Source organism: Cucurbita maxima, unplaced genomic scaffold (genome assembly GCF_002738345.1).
Source record: "Cucurbita maxima cultivar Rimu unplaced genomic scaffold, Cmax_1.0 Cma_Scf00123, whole genome shotgun sequence".
NCBI classification, from domain to species: Eukaryota; Viridiplantae; Streptophyta; class Magnoliopsida; order Cucurbitales; family Cucurbitaceae; genus Cucurbita; species Cucurbita maxima.
In genome coordinates, this window is record NW_019272139.1 from 67,467 (window position 1) to 86,503 (window position 19,037).

Sequence of the window (19,037 nt, forward strand, 5' to 3'; positions counted from 1 at the left end):
GCTCAACTCGATGTCACGTTGATTTAAACAATAACTTATAGGTTGGTATCGGGATCGGGATCGGGATCGGGATAAAATTATAAGTTTTAAAATATTTGGAAACTAGTTGAAAATTACTAAACTATAATCACATCAAGAAAAGGTTCACAAAGAAACCTCGTAATGGGCCCAATTGTTTAGCATTTTTAAGCCCAAAAGCCCATTAAATCAAATTAATTATGGGCCAATCACCTTAAAAGCCCATTAATTGTTAATTCATATATACATTTTTTCTTTTTTTAATTAAAATAAATGAAGTCTAATAAAATTATTAATTATTAAATTAACATGAGCAAAAATATAATAGAGAAGTACTTCATCGCCTAAATTACACTAATTGTATCGGGACGTCCATTGGTACTAGAATGTCGTAAATTCACTGAAACTTATTTAATTATGCAAGCTGAGTGAGCTCATTCGTTTTGGTCTTCTCTAGAAGGTCTATCATTCGACTTTCTTTACATTTTAGGAGACGAGCACACAAAATAGAGCAATGGATCTTTGACGGAATTTTATATTACTCTGTTACTAAACTCTTTGGGTGATAGATTAGATAAGTACGTAGATGAGCTATGTAGGTGTTGTTATATATAAAGGGAGGACGATAAGGAGAACCTTAGCCCTAACAATCGAATTCTAAACCAGCATGGTGCTGATGGATGCTTCTGATTAGAACAGGAAGACGAGTCAACCATGTGAAAGTGTCACAATATCCGCATAACTGGCTTTTGCCTTGATTGAGCTTCCTGATTCTTGTTGATCTTCTAAGTTGGCCATCAAAAATAGTACCTTCAGCACGGATACTCCTAAAGATCTTGTTGATATCTTCTAGAGCAGCGGGATAGATCAAAGTATTTATTGGTCCCTTTTCGCTTTGCCTACCAACCGAGCCTAATTCTCGCTGATAGGCATTGGTAGCTTGCTTCCAAGACAAGGGGGCAGACACTATTAACCAAGAAGAGTCCCTCCCATACGAGACTCGGTCAAACGATAAAAAAAATTATCCATCAATATATGGACAAAAACGATATACGACTAATATTGTCCATGATTTTGCTTTGGGCTTCCCTAAAAAACTTCATATCAATGGAGATAGTATTCATTGATTATAAACTCATGATCATTTTCTAACTTAGCCGATGTGGGACTTTCATCGAACAATACTAGTTAAATACAAGAGCGAATAATTATTTATTTTAATAAATTTATCTTAATTCAAGATTTTTATTCAAAATTTGAAAATTTTTATTTATAATTATTCACAAATATATTAATCTTACCTTAATAATTAAGAAATTAACCATACTTTTTTTTTTTTTTTTTTTTTAATTTCATTCGTAATTTATTTTGTTAACCAAAATGCGCATGAAGGGAAATAAATTATGGGCCCAAAAGGACACTCAAAAGCCCAATACAACAGTGAGAGGAAAAGGCTATCTATGATGCTCAGATCCAAAATCCTTGAGCCGATTCCTCCATTTTCTCAGCTTCCAAACAGCACCAGCGGAACCCTTTCACTTCTCCTTCTTCATCTCTCTCCGACCTTGCGAGAGCCGAGCGGCCCCCCCTCCAGTCTCCGCCATGTTCCGACGAGCTTCCACCCTTTTGACCCGGCCTCTTCTCTCTGCAAGAGCTAGATCCTTCTCCGCCGATCTGCCGGCGGCTTCTTCAACTGACGATGCCTTTGTCGCCGCCTGGAAGAAGGCGATCCCCACTATTGATCCTCCTAAAACTCCTCTCTCTTTCATGGCTCCTCGTCCTGCTACGCCGTCTTCCATCCCTACTAAGCTCACTGTCAACTTTGTTCTTCCTTATGCCTCCGAGCTCTCGGCCAAAGAGGTTAGTCTTTCGAATTTTGTTTTGCCTGGTGATTTTTTTATTTTGAGTACCAGGCGTTGAATCTTGTGTGTGATTTCCAATTTTTTGATGCATTTGATTTGGTTTGATTTTTTTGTGGATTTTTTTTATATGTTTTTATTGACTCTTGGATTAACCTTCTGTCTGCTAATTTTGATGGAAAATCGTGACTCGTTCATTGTTTCGAACCTTCGTAATTAATGCAATCGGATGTTTAGAGAAAAATAATTGACGTAAATTAGCATTTCGTGTCCATGGTTACGAATGCTGGACTGGAAATGGATTTTATACGAGTGCAGGAAGCTGTTATTGTATTTTTTCCTCTGGATATGAAAGATGAATTCCTTCACTTCATCAGTACGTTTCGTAGATTTGATTTTCTTGTTTTTGGTTTTGATCTTTGGCATTCATTTCCTTATACTATCTTTTCACGCTGGAGGAAGTTCGACGTTTTCTTTTCATATTCGTAGACATGTTGATGATCAGATCAAATTGTATGAACTCTGTAAATGTCATGTTATTTGCTCATGGTCAAGGAGTATCTAAGTCCTGTTGATATGCCGTATCAAGAACTGCTAAATCTGCGTATCTGTAGCGTAGGCTTGTCTTATCCAATGCTGTTATATCAGCAAAATTCTGATAAATTAAGGCGGCATTTTCATTCATCTGTTCACATTATCATCAGTTCTTAAAGGGTTTATATATTTGTTTCTTAGCTCATCCAGAATCCTATGCAGCAACTGTCCACTTATACCGGTGGCTGTTGTTTTCTATATCCCAGCCCCAGGTCCTTGTGCTTAGTTTAAAGAGGGAAGATCCTCTAATGGGTACTTACATATTCTATTCTCTTCAGTATTGAAAATTCATAAGGGGCTACTGGTGAAGAGAACCCTGTCATTAACGCCTTCTATTTTTCCCTTTTGGGTTAAAACACATATTAGCAAAAGAACATGTACAAAGAGATGAGGATAAAAGGGAGATCAAATATTACATGACTCTACTAGTTCGGATAACTAACTATAAAAGAATAAAGAGGGAAAGTTTCCTAGGGAGAATTGGCCCACCATTTTCCCCCTTTTTTCTTCTTTTTGGATCGTAACTTAGCGTGAGCAAATCTTCTAGGGAACGTGCCCAAAATAATATTCCAAAGCTTTCTTCAGACTTGCTTCATAGAAGGACACCTTTCGATGTTGAGAAAGTCAACTCTGTCCTCTCCAATTCCATTTCCATTGGCGAGAGAAACTTTGGGCCGAGCCATGAAAAAAATCTATGAAAGACCAAAAAACAGATTTGTGGATTTTAGTAGAATTTATTCTCATGAGGTAGAAATAAGAAAATCAGGGACAGGGTCAACGATCACTCACGTCATGGGCTGGCAAGAACTCAAGACAATTCTTACGAAACTCTTTCCTCTATGCTTCTTGGGGATTTCTTCTCTTCGATAAAAAACTCTTTGGAGAGAATTCCCCTTACTTGACTTCCAAGACTAGAAACAAAATCATACCTATATATCCATTTTCCAATTTTTCCTTAAAGATTCTGTGGGTTTTCCAATATACACATCGTCCAACCTCAGTAAGTAGTGAATGCTACAGTTAAATAGATAAGAGGTAAAAAAGAAAAGTACGTTATCTGTAAACTTGAGCTGCTAGAAGTTACTCAGAGTTTATGCATCCAAGTTTATAATAAACCTAGTGCATCGATTCGAATTATTCTTCATTTTTCTTCTCTTACTGATGAGAGGCTATTTCAAATTCACTTCAATTGTTCTGTTTGGTATATATGCCAAAGACCTAGAAGTTAACTCTAAATGCTCAAAGGTTATACTCACTTCAATTGTTCTGTTTTGAGCTCATGAACACTCTTTATCACAGATGTTGCTATGATTAAGGATACAAATTGCAATGGGACCCAAAGTTTTGAGTCAGATTGTTCATTGCCCTTCTTTAAAAGTCTTTGTTCTTCACCCCCCCCCATTCCGAACAGGTTGACATGGTAATAATTCCAGCCACAACTGGGCAAATGGGTGTTCTTCCCGGCCATGTAGCTACAATCGCAGAGTTGAAACCAGGAGTTCTATCAGTGCACGAAGGGAGCGACACCAAAAAGTACTTCGTGAGCAGTGGTTTTGCATTCATCCATGGCAACTCGTATGCTGACATAATCGCCGTGGAAGCTGTGCCTGTAGACCAAATCGACCCCGACCAAGTACAGAAGGGTCTTGCCGAATTCACCCAGAAGTTGAACTCTGCCTCAACAGACTTGGAGAAAGCCGAAGCCCAAATTGGAGTCGACGTGCACAGTGCCCTGAATGCTGCCCTTACAGGATAATTTCCTCAATTCGCAAATCGGCCACCTTTCTGTTTATCTATTTCCAATTGTATGTTCCTTCATAACACTGCCTCATTGTGACAGTTCGAGTTAGCCTTCCTCGGTCGAAATACCTACTGGGAACACATCATCTTGGGCTTACCCTTTCTGTGTTGAATTTCAAGTCATTCACAAATAAATATATTAGGATGGATTTTTGCTTGGCCTTATTGGTCATAATCTGGTGGCTTAGACCTCATAAACATTGAAGAATTCTCATTTGAATCTGTATGGATATGATTTAATTCATCTTGCATTTGTTAACAATTTCACAAATATAGCTAAGTATGGGCCAAATGAGCTTCTTCCTCTTGGGCTTTCCCGAGCCCATTCACTGTGAACTCGGAACTGGGCTTCACGTCCATTGGGCCACTCGGGCCCATGAATGCACAGACAAAATTGTTTTCAGTCACGTGATTATAAATGAAACCCGACCAGATGTTCACGTGATGCTGTCTTGTTGAGTTATTACATATTTACTCGCACAAATTGGGACCTGAATTATCTAGTTGCTTTAGAAGTACACTAGAAGTTACCAGTATTAACTGCCCAACCAAACCATTTATTTATTTATTTATTTTTAATTTACCGTTGCGTTGTAAAAGACCAACAAAATCAACACAATTTTCAATATGCATTAAATTTTGCAAACATTTAGATCTGTACCTGTTTCATATTGGAACTTTAAAAATTAATTTTGGATATACATTTATTTCATATTTTTTCCCTTGATTATTGGGCGACTCTTTGAGTTTAGGCATTAGGACATCAGACGTAATAAGTAATATGTAATAAACCATAAATTTTATATCCACGTACATCATACACTGAAGTTATTGCTCTGGTGTGTATATATATTATATATATAACAGTTCAAGCTCACCGTTAGTAGACATTGTTCGTTTTATCCTAGTATATATCGTTATTAGCCTCACAGTGTTAAAACAAGTCAATTAGGGAGAAGTTTTCACACTCTTGTAAAAAGATGCTCAATTTATCTCTCCAACCAACATCAGATCTCATTATATATATATAAGTGATGATGTTAAGGATACGTGTTATTCTCTGTGTTCTTTTGTGGCAAACGTGGATTGACCAACGCTAATAAAAATTTAACGTATTCTATCATTATTTAAATTCAATAAAAAAGTTAAAAATTGGATCCAAATTACAAAATTTTATATGCTTAAAAATAAAGAAACAAAACTAGTTGTAAAGACATTTAAATATAAATGTTCTTTACCTATCAAGCCCCACCTGTCCTTTGCATTTAATTTATTAAAAAACTTTATTGAGAATTGAAACGTAATTGCCCTTATCACCAAGCTTACACGTGGATATATATTTTTCATTATAATTTTTAAAAAATTGCATCATTGACTTAATATATTATTTTATTAATTTTAATTTTTAATTTCCAAATTCACGTGAAATAGAATCCTTTTGATCTCATCCCCAAGCTCTTCCACTCATTTTTTAAAGGGAAAAAAAAAAGAATATTAATAAATAATTATTTGTTTTTATTATATTAATTATTTATTGGTCTAGAGCAGTCTAACCGTGGCGCGATCTTAACCGTTCATCCTTATCTTCAACGAAACCAGAAATTTGCATGTCCAGCCGTTTCGTATCATCACCACGTAGCACGTGTAGTTTCTTCCGGTCGAGACTCTGATGGGTCCCACGTGTAACGGGCAGCTTAAGATGGAAAGTGGGTGCTGACAGTTGCTGCCCAAAGGGATGCGGGTAGAGTGTGTGGGCCCCGCAGGACAAGGACCTTGGGAGCATAGCCAGCTAGACCATGAGTCAGGCGGGGTCCACTGCATCGTTGTCTTTTTTTGTCGTCTTTCTCGCTCGCTTTTTGGGTCCCACCACCCAGTCAGCTCCAAAGCCTCTTTTCCGTTCCAGTCACCTTTTTTCTTTTATTTATTTATTTTTTTTCGTTTGCTCTTTTTACCATTTTGCCCTTCCAATAACAAATTATGTCGTTTCCAACCCTAGCTGTGGGGGTCCCACCATTCATTATTCATTTGAAGAGGAAACGAAACGGCTGGAAGAAGACCCACTTTTCCAATCGTACCCCTACTTTTTGAGTTAATTACGTCATGCCATTTGCTCACCGTTTCAAACCAAAAAGTTTAATCATTTGGACTAAAACGAGAAAAGTTTAATTATTTGCTACTAGAACCCCCAACTTTATATTTATTACATGTTTTCCCCAGCATTTTCTTAATATTATATTCACGTTCTTCATATTAAAATATCAAATTGATTTTAAAGTCGTAACAATTGCAAAAAATAATCATTTAAATTATTCACTGTTAATTAGAATAATAATTGATACTCAAATATACACCCAAATAATTACTATATATATAATAAGATAAACCCGAGCTTCAAACTCGGTACCTAGTGACCCCGGCAAACCATCTTATAATGTTTTGAAAAACTGCTCGGAATAATGAAAACCATCATTTTAGTATGTTTTGTTATTAGTCTCGTGTTTTCTAGTAAAAATTTCAGAGGTCACCGAATATAGAATTGCTTGAAATTACGCACGTTTAACTTTAAAGTTACCCATATGTGTTAGGGTCATACGAGGTCATTCTCCTTCAAATATAGTATCGGTTCGTTCGTGTACCACTTATTTACTCGGGTGTCACAAAAATATCAAAATCATTAACCGAGACAATTAGTTGAGACGTTTTATTAGGTATCGTTGAATATAACATCCTATTCTAGAGCTGAACTTATTAATGGATCGATTTCTCGTACCGGTTTCAATAAAAAAAATTAATATAGTAACTATTTTCTTTATTTGCACAACTAGTCCTTTTCAAACAATGTAAATACCCCATGAATAGGGAATATTATATTAAAATTTATTACATAAAGCCTCCCTTCTAGATGATTTTATGCTCACTCCCCCACTTGACGATAAATACAATAAATTTGAGAGCGAAATATAGTAATATGAAAAAGATAGAGGACCAAATTCTAAAACTAAACAAATAATATTAATTTCTTTATTATTATTATTATTATTATTATTATTATTATTGGCCCATTGGGTTGGGGAAAAGGATGCATGCATTTCCAGCCAATAGATTTTCACCACGGAACAGAGAAAACCACCCATCTCAAAACCAGGGTTTTCTAATGGGCAATTATCCACTGCTTTGCGCTCTATTGAAAGCAACGTAATTTCAACCAATCAAATAATTTCGTATTTTTTATTTTTTTTATAGTAAAAGAAGACATGGTAACCCAAATAATATTATTATTTGATAAAATTGGGTTCTCTAGTGTTGCTATATTTTTTTAGATTTAATTTAATTTTTACTGTTGTAATTTTTTTTCAGTGTAAACAAATGAAAATGTTAATTAGTAAAATATTTATTTATTTATTTATTCATTAAATTTAAATATATATTAGAAAAACACGTTATAAAATAGTTCAAATTTATTTTTTAAAGTTGCTCATTCAAAAATAATTTTAAATTAAATATATTTATATATAATTATATAATAATGTAAATCTAGGCGTTATAATTATTGCAAAGGTAAAAAAATTAATGCAAGACAACAACCAAAAAAAAAAAATCAGAAAATGATATTTAAAATTACAGACATAAAATAACCAATAATGAAAAAGCATATTAAATTATTTCAATAAATAATTGAAAATGATGGAAATTAAATAAATAAATAAAACATGACGAAATTAATTTTCCACCTACAAACTAAATTATAATTAAAAAGGAAAAAAGTATGCTTATCGTAGTCCGCGAAGCACCTGATTCCCTCACTTTCCAGGCAATCAATTATAAATTAACCCAAATGCCCCAGCGTGTTCCTTCCCCTTCGGCTTACCATTTCCTCTCTGTCTTCTTTCTCAGAGCTTTAGCCCTAAAACTCTAAGCTCCCGGATTTCTGCTCTCATTTCCGGCGAATTTTCATCAGCTTTCCGTTTCTTTTCCTTCTTTCACTATGAGAACTGCGCCGCAATTCTACGCCGGCTGCGCTGATTACCTTATCCCCGAGCCTCATTTCCTTGATTCATGTTCTCTTTGCCGGAAACCGCTCGGACGCAATTCCGATATCTTCATGTACAGGTCTGTTCAATTTCCATGATCTCAGAGAGTTTGTGGTTATCTTGAGTTTCAATTGAGAGTTTTCTGTTTAGTTGTTGATAATTTGAGGCTTGATAAGCGTCGAATTATGCTAGATCGAATTTGTGTGGTGTTTTTTAGGTTTAGGTTTGTTTGAGTGATGGAAAGTGATTTTGGAGTTGAATTATGTTTAGATAGGACTGATTTGTGGTCGTTTTGTTCTGATTTTGATGTTTTGATCTGAGAATTGAAAGTTTTGTTACTGTATTGCAGAGGAAACACTCCGTTTTGTAGCAAAGAGTGCCGGCAAGAACAGATTGATGTCGATGAGGCAAAGGAGAAAAACTGGAGACGTTCTTCTTCTTCTTCTTCTTCTTCTTCTGCTAGCACTCAAAACCACAGAAAGCAAGAAACTAGCAAGAAAACTGTTCGATCCGGCACCGTTGCGGTGGCCTGAGATCTTCTATCCGAATCAGAACAAATTTTCTTCTACAGAGAAACATCTTTCCCAATTTGGAAAACGAAAATTGTGAGGTTGAGTGGAGGCTGAGAATGAATTCTCATTGCCAGCTTCAGGACCCGATTTTCAGAGAACCAAAAGAAAAAAAAAAAATCTATAAATAACTTTTTGATCTCTGAATGTGTATTAAAAAAACCATGGGAAAGCAGTCCTGAGATTGGGTGGTTCTTTGCAGTTTCTCTCGAGGAAAAAAAAAAAAACACACACACACAATTTTGGTAGAATTTTTTTTTTCTTTCCCTTCAATTTTGATTATCGAAAATAATTTTTTTTTTCTAGAGAATTGATGTTTAAATCGATCTTCAAAAAATTAAAAGAAAAAAAAAACTTAAACAAAAATGGGAATTCAAGATTAATTTTGTGAAATCAGTATTAAAAAACGAAACTAATGAACAATAATTTAGGAATTCTAGGTTTCATTACATTTTTTATTATTTTATTTCTTCAAATAAAATTTCATTTAATTTTGAAAAAAAATAAAAATTCAAAGTATCGAATAAAACTGTGACATTTATTATTTAAAATCGAATCGAGAAATTAAAGGGGGAAAAAAAGCTTTCGTTTAATATTCTTTTGCAATTTTATTTCTTTAGACAAAAAGATAAGCTTTTGCATATTTCCATTATCTTTTTCAGCCATTGAAAGCAACAAAGTTAATAATGCATCTTTCTAAACAGCTTGGCAAACGGGAAAAACAAACACTTTATTTATTTTTGTCGTTGAAAAAAAATTGTTATATATTGTCTTACTCAAAGCGAATAAACTAGACGAGTAGTGAGATTGAATGATATACGTCATAAATTTTCGAAGCTAATTGATTCGACAAGTGAGTTGTTACACTCCTTAGCGGATTTTGACTTCCACGACCACTGTCTTCCTATCTTAATCGACCATCACCCTTTGTGGGATATAGGTTAGTGCACACAGATAAGCACCGTAACCTAGCTACCGATTCATCTTGCATCGCCAGTTTTACTTAAGGGAAATTATATTATTCTCATATTGAATTTCAATTAGTAGTAGTTAATAATTTTTTTGAATTAACTGAATGAATTTAGTTAGAGGGTAATTAAAAAAACACACAAATTAAAATTATTACTTTATGTCATATCAGTTTTAACGTAACTGTGATTTTTAATAAAATTTTAATTTTAAAAAATAAGAATGAAATAACAAATTTTTCATATAAATAATATATTATAACGAATCACACGAATAATAGTTGTAGGAGGATAAAAATTAATTAGTTGATTTATTTAAACAATTATATCATAAATATTAAAATTACCGTTTACCATGCGTTAATAATAATTAAAATTACTAGATAAATATCAGTTATTTTTTAAATGTTTTTAATGTTTTAAATTTTAATATTTTAATTTTCAAAATTTTATTTTCTATTTGATACGTGTATGGCCTAATTTAGCTATTTAGTGTTCTTAATTAATTTATAAATTGGGATTCGGCCCAAGCCTACTATCATTGGGCCGTTTCCCTTTCAAGGCCCATTAAAGTACATGAGCTTCTCAAGAGAGCCCAATATCCGGCCCAAATTTCAACTGCTGAGGCCCATTTCGAAATATCGTCTTCCAGTTCCTGCTGACCGTACATGGTATCCCTCTCCCAGTTCTTTCCCGCCTCTGTAACTCGCCGTCCGCCGCGTAATCTCCGATCAACCTCCGGGTTGAATGTAAGTGAAAAGCTCTTTGATGCTGCGCTGCCTTACAATGTTTGTCAATGTGCGTCGCCTACAGAAATCTTTTATGGTGCATTACTGCATTGGTCTTCTTCTTTGAGTTCACCCCAAACCACATTCCCCAAGTTTATAAATGAGTATTGTTCGTCGTCTTCTTCGGATTTGGATAGTCTTGCTTTTGATTACGTAGTTCAATTTTTGCCTTCCAACGACGGTACTTTGAGATTCATCTCTGTGAGTTCAGTGACAGTAGGGTCACTATTAGGTTATCCAAAGCGATTAAGCTGTATAGGGTTTGAAGATACTTTTGAGGAATTTATACCCTGTTTTTTTTGTCAAGATTATGAAATTGTTTGAATGTTGAGGAACCGCGTTTGCGTTCTTTAAGCTGGCATTTAAGGATGACTGTGAAGGAACTGTTAGGTCTTGTTGTGTTGTGTTGTAGGGAAGTTGTTTAGGTATGTGGTTCGAAAGGGACCTCTCCCTCATAATTATATGTTTAACATAATGATTCTTGGGTTTTGTAGAAAGGTTGGAGCATGTGACGAGCAAATTTAGCTGTGAACCAGATGTTTATTCGCATAATTCTGTGATAAATGCAAACTGCTTAAAAGGGCAGTCATCACAGGCACTTCACTGGGTGAATTTGATGATCGCAAATGGCTGTAAATCTAGTATTGCTACAATCAGTTCCGTCATTGATGCCTTCTGCAGGGGGGGGGGGGGGGNGAAATTTTTTGTTGAAATTGTAGATATGTGGATCAATTATTAAGGGATATATCTGTATCTGGTTTGCTTAACGATTCTTCACTATGTCATGTAACTGTCTCAGGACTGTGCATGGGCTGGTAGATACGATGAAACCATGATGTTTTTAGAGGATTTACTCGAGAAAGGATTTCCTCCAACTGGTTGCTTTTAATTCCATTCTTGCAGAATGCGGCAGTGCAAGTTTAGAAGAGAGAGCATTTTATGCTTATGGTACAGTGGCGAATTTGGTTTAAATGCGGCAGTGCAAGTTTAGAAGAGAGAGCATTTTATGCTTATGGTACAGTGGCGAATTTGGTTTAACTCCGTCATCTTCCACGTGTAGTTCTTTGCTTATCAGCTTAGCTAGGGAGGGGAACCTTGATTAAGCTAGGATAATTGTGTACGACACGATAGAGAAAGGATTCCCTGTCAATGACCTGGCTTTTACAGCTCTTTTGAATGGGTGCTTCAGGGCAGGAGATGTCATTACGGCTGAAAGTTTGTGGAATGAGATGAAGGGTAGGGGGTGTTACCAGATGTAGTTGCATTTGCTGCTTTTATTAAAGTTTGTGGAATGAGATGAAGGGTAGGGGGTGTTACCAGATGTAGTTGCATTTGCTGCTTTTATTTATGGGCTCTGTATGTCTGGTTTGATGAAGGATGCTTATGATGTTGTGAGATTCCATATTGATTGGAGAGGGGTATGAAACATTCTCTATAAGAGTGTGGAAACCTCTTCCTAGTAGACACGTTTTAAAAACCTTGAGGGGAAGTCCAAAAAGGAAAGTCCAGAGTGGACAATATCTGCTAGCGATGGGCTTAGGCTGTTATGAATGGTATCAGAACCAGATATCGGACGGTGTGTCAGTGAGGATGTTGGGGCCCGAAGGGTGGTGGACTGTGAGATCCCACATCGATTGGAAAGGGGAATGTAACATTCTTTATAAAGGTGTGGAAACCTCTTCCTAGTAGACGTGTTTTAAAACCTTGAGGGGAAGCCTGAAAGGGAAAGCTCAAAGAGAGCAATATCTACTAGTGGTGGGCTTGGGCTGTTTATAGGGGAAGCCTGAAAGGGAAAGCTCAAAGAGAGCAATATCTACTAGTGGTGGGCTTGGGCTGTTTATTGAAGTATTGTCTGACATCTTGAGAAAAAAAGTTTGTGCCTAATAATTTTGTGTGCAATTCCTAGATTGGTGGAATCTGAAAAGTGGGAAAACTAATATTTTTACGACAAGCATGATAATAATTGGTGCTAGATTGGTGGAATCTGAAAAGTGGGAAAACTAATATTTTTACGACAAGCATGATAATAATTGGTGGGGAATGCAAACAAAGATAGACGAAGTTAGCCATTGGGACGTTCATGGACATGTATAAGATGAGTTTATCTCATGATATTGTCAATTACAGCACATTGATTAATGGTGTTCATGGACATGTATAAGATGAGTTTATCTCATGATATTGTCAATTACAGCACATTGATTAATGGTAACTGTAAAGTGACATGGGTAATGAAAATGTCAGATGGTAGGTGGGAACCTGATATAAGGACTTACAGTATACGAATTCATGGTTTCTGCACTGCCCGAAAAATCAAGTGGGCTGTGATGATACTTGACTTACAGTATACGAATTCATGGTTTCTGCACTGCCCGAAAAATCAAGTGGGCTGTGATGATACTTGAGGAACTTATTTCAGCAGGGGTTGTTCCGAATGCTGAAACATACAATACTATGATTAATGCTGTCTAGTGTCATCCTGGACCATGCTATGATGGATCATTAATTAGAGCATTCTTGTGCTCTATGAATCCTTATCCAAGATTTTTGTAATTTGATAGTGGCACGTGAATTAAACTCTTGAAGTTGAATGGCTGTTCCAATAAATTAGACTTAATGGAGCATCAAGCCAGCGAGAAATCTCATACTCCAAGTACTTGGAGAATCTGGACAACAATTGATCCCAAGTTCCTGATACGTCGACAAATAGAAGAATGTTCTTGGAGGATTCATCCTTTGAGGTAATAATTCGTAAAACTTGTCTCCAGTAGGAAAAACTCCAATTAATCTGCTGTTTTGATTTCTAGATGGTTTTGGAGGGAACCGTGATGTGCGAGTATTCTGATCTCCGTTTGGCTGATGTTGTGTAGGAATATATTATTTAGTAGCGTGGTGTATAATTTAACCCTGTAACTTAACCCAGAACACCTTAGTTATATATATTTTTTACTCAGTTGACACATTCTATGGCAATGAAAGTTCATAGTTTGAATGTTCTTTTACTTGGTCTTAACACTTATTACTTGTTTGGCCATTTGCTGTATTTGTTTTGTCTATTGATTTCAACTTATGCTGCCCATGTGAATGACTTTTTTGTCCCAAATCGCCATTGACCTATAAATTAGATATCATATAGGGTGAAAGCCAGTGATGAAACTGCAACTTGAATGTTGTTTTCATAGTAATTGAATTGTGAGATATATATATATATATATATATGAAACTGCAACTTGAATGTTGTTTTCATAGTAATTGAATTGTGAGATATATATATATATATATATTTTATATATATGCTAGTGTTTGAGCCAGCATGTGCACACCTTAATTATTTTCACGGGACAACTGCTTGACATATATGTTTACCAAAGTAACTCATAAGATATTAAATTTAATTATTTTCACGGGACAACTGCTTGACATATATGTTTACCAAAGTAACTCATAAGATATTAAATCCTAGGTAGGTGGCTACTATGGCTAGAATCCATGAATGGAAAGTAGAGGTTAAATATTTATTTGTTTACTGTTTCCTTCCTTTCCTTTAATTGCGAAGGAATAACTAAATTGGCCTAATAGTCAAAATAATCATATCCTAAGCCTAAGCTTAGATGTTTTTTTTTTTTTTGAGTTCAAACTATAGTGGTCATCCTATTTAAGATAAGATTAAATATATGACCTTCTTGAACATGTTTTGTTTTCCAAGTTTTAGCATTAAATATCATTAAGAAAATATGTACGGGATCAAATTTTTTTATATGAAAAAAATTGTAGGATCCCTCTTGTTTAAAAAGAAAAAAGGTTATAGGATGCCATATTTAATTTAGTCCACTTGCAATTAACTTGAGCCTCACATTTATTAAAGAAAAGGGCGTTTGGAGAGGGAAAAGTGGGTACATCTCTCACTATCATCTTGACTAAGTAGATACAAGAAAAGGGCGTTTGGAGAGGGAAAAGTGGGTACATCTCTCACTATCATCTTGACTAAGTAGATACAATATTAATGTTTAGTGATTATTAACGATTAAAATAATTTTGTTTAGAAATTGTGAGAATTTCTTGCAGGTAGCATCTGTGAGATCCCACTTCGATTGGAAAAGGGAACGAAACATTTCTTAAAAATGTGTGAAAACCTCTCTCCCAAACCATGAGGCTGATGGCGATATGTAGTGGACCAAAGCTTCAGCGTTCACAATACCTAAGGTTTTCAAGTGGATGAATATGAAAGCGGCCCCACCATATCCTGTCAGTACCTATATCTATCTATATGATAATTTGTTTGTTTTCTGGGCCCCATAGAGCAAAAACCGAAGGATTTCAGACAATAGAGTATCATAACTCAAATAGACTATTTACATTAGCTTCTGTTCATCTCCTGCAGTAGAATTTCTATTTGGTGTCCTATGTTTGCCTTTCTATTTACATTAGCTTCTGTTCATCTCCTGCAGTAGAATTTCTATTTGGTGTCCTATGTTTGCCTTTCATTTCTTGATTGATATTCTGTTCTGCTCATTTTCTTTGCTTTCAAAATTACAGCTTAGTCTATATGCCAAAACCTGATTGTGAAAGTGTGAAACCAGAGTTTTAAGGTACTTTTGCTCTTTGCATTATCATAAATCTTCTTCTACTTGCACCCTCCACATGCTCTCCCAGTTTCTGCAGGTGGCTCATCCGCCTTCTCCACGAGTCCATCACCTTCGTTTTCTCTGGTTCTCTTTCCATGTCGGGTTTGTTGTCGCTGTTATCAGGACTTTTCTCGTAAGGCTCATCGTCGTCCTCAGCTTTAATGATCTGCTTCAATCTGTTTACTACTTCAGCCATTGAGGGCCTATCCTTCGCATTTTTCTCCAAGCAAGTGTTTGCTAACTTTGCTACTTTTCTAGCTGTATTGATGGGGTACTCGTTTTCAAGCCGAGGATCTATTATCGAACTAAACTTTTTGCTGTCTGGATTGATATATTTAACCCATTCCACAAGATTCTGTTCTGGTCTTGGATGATGTCTCTCCAATGATCGTCTCCCAGTTAAAATCTCATAAAGCACAACACCATAGCTCCATACATCACTTTTCGCTGTAAGATGGCCTGTCTTGATGTAGTCCGGAGCTGCATATCCATTAGTCCCCATCACCTGAGTGTACATGATGTAGTTCACTGTGAGCATCTGTAATTGATTAAAGGGAGAAGAATAAAAAAACAAACAAACACTTACTGCTGTTGAAACATGAGTGCGCCCAAATTCTGGCCCTTCCCTGGCAAGCCCAAAATCTGAAAGTTTTGGATGAAAATTTTCATCAAGTAGCACATTTGAACTCTTGAAATCTCTGTATATTATCTGTGCCACATGAGGGTAAATCTAGTCACAGAAAAAAGCGGTATGTTTGTGTATAACTATCTTGTTTAAATGCACACGCCCTGAAATTGAATTCTATTTGAGAAGATATGGTACCTGAACTTCTAATCCTTCATGCAGATAAGCCAACCCCTGAGCTGCTCCAAGTACTATCTGCAATCTTGTTTTCCAAGCGAGTGTCGGTAGCGCCTTGTTGAAGAGATGATCTTCCAAGCTTCTGTTCGTCACGTACTCGTATATGAGCAGTCTTTGGATTCCTCTTGTTCCATCCACAGCACAGTATCCTACGAGTTGGACAAGATTTGGATGCTCCACTATACCAAGAAATTGAACTTCTGCCAGCCACTGCTTGTGGCCCTATTTGCAAAATAGAAATGGTACGTACAAAGAAAAATCACTTCCTCATGAAAACTTGCCTTATTTTCCATAGGATTAAAACTTAACAAATAGTAGTAATGATTTTCTGTTCTTGATGCATCTTATATGGAATGGATATAACCAGATCACCCAATCAGCATCTCCAACAATGAAGAAATTCGCCCAATAAATTCAAAGAAAAACATACCTGTAAGCCATCCTTACTCAGTTGCTTGATAGCAACAACAAGGGGATCTCCCTTCCCATCAATGGGCTTAATTGAGCCTTTAAAGACACTCCCAAATCCTCCTTGTCCGATCTTAAGAAGCCTGTTGAAGTCATGTGTTGCCTCTCTCATCTCTGCAAATGAGAAAACTCTCAAATTATGTGCTTTCTCTTCATACAATTCAGGTACACTCCGAGTTGACGTTAGAGAGCACGAAGAAGCAGCCGTCCGACTGCATCCCGAAAAGTCAGATTCTAGCTCCCCTTTCAATTCAGGTGCGGATCTTTGATGCCTCCTACTCCTGGACTTGTTTCTGAAGTAGAAAAAGCACTTCATTTTCTATTAGATCTGGAAATTTAGCAATTCCCACGTTGTTTTGAGCCTCTGCAATTTATCCCCAGAAGAAATGTAATGCAAAAGCTTTCAGCTGTTTCTGGTCTCAAAAGAACAGCTGATTACACATCTTATAGAGATTGATACAAAAGCAAAAACAGAGGAAAAACCACAAGAACTATGATAGGAACGTTCTCGATGCCAGATTGAAAAACTCCAAATACATAACAGAAAGAAACAATAGCTGAAGAAGAAGAAGAAGAAGGTGCCAGATTGAAAAACTCCAAATACATAACAGAAAGAAACAATAGCTGAAGAAGAAGAAGAAGAAGGAGGGAAAATGGGGAAACAAGGAGACAAAAGAAGACAATGGTGGATAAAAGACTTGTTTGGTAATACTTGTACACAAAAAACAGACAAAAAAGGCGGCTCTTAAGCCTCTCTTACTATGAGATCCCACATCGGTTAGAGAGGTGAACGAAACCCCCTTTATAAAGGCGTGAAAACCTCTCCCTAACAGACGCGTTTTAAAAATCTTCTGCTAACGGTGGGTTTTAGCGGTTACAAATGGTATCAGAGCCAAGTTTCGATCTTGGGACCCGTGGGTTACTCTTTCCTTGCTCCTTGAAACAGTCCAAACAAAGATTTGTTAAACAGAAGCTTGAAGCTGGGAAGAAATTTGAGGAGCATTCTTTTTCTGACTTGTGCTTCTTGTTTCTTCTTGTTCTGCAGGAGATCGATGAGACCCAGATGGGATCAAGGGAAAGGGCTAATTTGTTGAGTCTGGCTTGAAGTTTCAGAATCCATTTGAGCCTATGGGTATGTACAGTTGATGTTCGGTGGGTGAACTGAATGAATGAATCAATGAATTTTACTGCTCTGTTTTGCTTTTTGGATGTCAAATAGTTGAAGATAGAAGCATGGTCAAAGGGGAACCCAAAGGATAGACAAAATTATGATTTTTTTTTTCTATTAATTGCAAATTTGGCCCCAGTTCGAACGTTATAATTTAGTCCCTATAGTTTTAAAAGTTAGAATTTTGTCTTTATGGCTCGGAAATTTTTTGTTTTTATTAGTTTAAGAAATTTCTTATTTATTATAGGGATTAATTCTAAATTTGGTTTAATTTTCACTTATTTTATAAAAAGGGTAAAAATCTTCATGAACTAATTAATTTCAATAAAAAAAAAATGGCCATTTCACAAATTAATTACTAAATAAATTTACAAAACTTATTTAATGTTATTTTTCCTTAAAGTTTTATTTGTAAGCATGTTTTATAATTTGGTAAAATCTAATTTTCTTGAAGAAATAAATATTTTTAAATTTATTGGATTTTTTTTCTCAAAATAATAACAATAATAATAATTACAACAATTATTTATTTATATACATCAAACATCATATATAGACTTTTTCTTTTTTATTTTTAAACAAAATTTATGACAAATGATTCCATCAAGATTTGCTGCAAAGTCAAGAGATGAGAAGGTTAGTTATTTAAATATTAAATTCAAAAATTATTTTAAAATATTAATTTCAATACTCATTTTAAAAAATATTAATTTCAAACTATACAAAGTGAAATTCCAATATTACCCTTCATAATATTTCCAATTTGCATCCATAAAAAAATGTTAATTATGGTAACTTTTAGAAACTTGAGCTACATTTCAAAATCAACAGCTAAGATGCCAGGTTTTCTGACCGTGATATTTAAGAAAATAATAAAAGTTGACTTTTGACTTTTTTAGTTGACTTCCTTTTCCTCTCTAGATTAGTGGCAATTGCCATGTCGTAAAAGTTATAATATATGCTTTTAACTCGTTGAATTATACTCAAATTAATTTAAAAAACGTTAATATAATATATTTTTTAATATTTATTATTGAGAATCTTATAAATATTAAGGCCCAAACATTTAAAATAGTTAATAATTATTTAAATAAATTCTTTTGACGAAATTTTAATTTTAATTTTCTCATTCATATTTTCTACACTTATTCAAAATTTTCGTAATTTCTCTACTAAATTCTTTCAAACTTCTCGAGTCAAGTCTTATTTAGTAGGCAAAATCATTTTTACAATGTTAAAATTTGCGATTTTTTCTCATAACACATGACTAATGTGGTTGACTTTAGA

At 35.1% G+C, this 19,037-nt stretch overlaps 4 protein-coding genes and 1 long non-coding RNA gene across 6 annotated transcripts; 4 read left to right on the forward strand and 1 right to left on the reverse strand.

Annotated features, from left to right (window-relative positions):
* The first annotated feature begins 1,486 nt into the window (after positions 1 to 1,486).
* On the forward strand, positions 1,487 to 4,528 carry LOC111473489 (ATP synthase subunit delta', mitochondrial-like). The gene is made up of 2 exons (XM_023118997.1): positions 1,487 to 1,878; positions 3,883 to 4,528. The coding sequence occupies exons 1-2, from the start codon at positions 1,621 to 1,623 to the stop codon at positions 4,225 to 4,227; spliced, it is 603 nt and encodes a 200-aa protein (XP_022974765.1). The 5' UTR covers positions 1,487 to 1,620; the 3' UTR covers positions 4,228 to 4,528.
* Positions 4,529 to 8,118: 3,590 nt separating this feature from the next.
* Positions 8,119 to 9,072, forward strand: LOC111473492. The gene is made up of 2 exons (XM_023119001.1): positions 8,119 to 8,381; positions 8,652 to 9,072. Exons 1-2 carry the CDS (start codon positions 8,257 to 8,259, stop codon positions 8,833 to 8,835), a joined length of 309 nt encoding a protein of 102 aa, XP_022974769.1. The 5' UTR covers positions 8,119 to 8,256; the 3' UTR covers positions 8,836 to 9,072.
* Positions 9,073 to 10,360: 1,288 nt separating this feature from the next.
* Positions 10,361 to 11,516, forward strand: LOC111473475 (pentatricopeptide repeat-containing protein At1g05670, mitochondrial-like). The gene is made up of 3 exons (XM_023118972.1): positions 10,361 to 10,664; positions 11,122 to 11,342; positions 11,427 to 11,516. Exons 1-3 carry the CDS (start codon positions 10,508 to 10,510, stop codon positions 11,514 to 11,516), a joined length of 468 nt encoding a protein of 155 aa, XP_022974740.1. The 5' UTR covers positions 10,361 to 10,507.
* Positions 11,517 to 15,051: 3,535 nt separating this feature from the next.
* Positions 15,052 to 17,155, reverse strand: LOC111473487 (probable serine/threonine-protein kinase PBL19). 2 transcript variants are annotated; one of them, XM_023118994.1, is made up of 4 exons: positions 16,545 to 17,155; positions 16,076 to 16,336; positions 15,839 to 15,961; positions 15,052 to 15,757 (listed from the first exon to the last, which is right to left on the reverse strand). In XM_023118994.1, exons 1-4 carry the CDS (start codon positions 16,896 to 16,898, stop codon positions 15,212 to 15,214), a joined length of 1,284 nt encoding a protein of 427 aa, XP_022974762.1. In that variant the 5' UTR covers positions 16,899 to 17,155; the 3' UTR covers positions 15,052 to 15,211. The 2 variants fall into 2 exon arrangements, with proteins under 2 accessions (XP_022974762.1, XP_022974761.1); XM_023118993.1 differs by having other exon boundaries at positions 15,052 to 15,961.
* On the forward strand, positions 16,223 to 17,898 carry LOC111473493. Its single transcript, XR_002715705.1, has 3 exons — positions 16,223 to 16,356; positions 16,748 to 16,837; positions 17,628 to 17,898. It is a non-coding gene; the product is annotated as an uncharacterized LOC111473493 (long non-coding RNA).
* Positions 17,899 to 19,037: the final 1,139 nt, after the last annotated feature.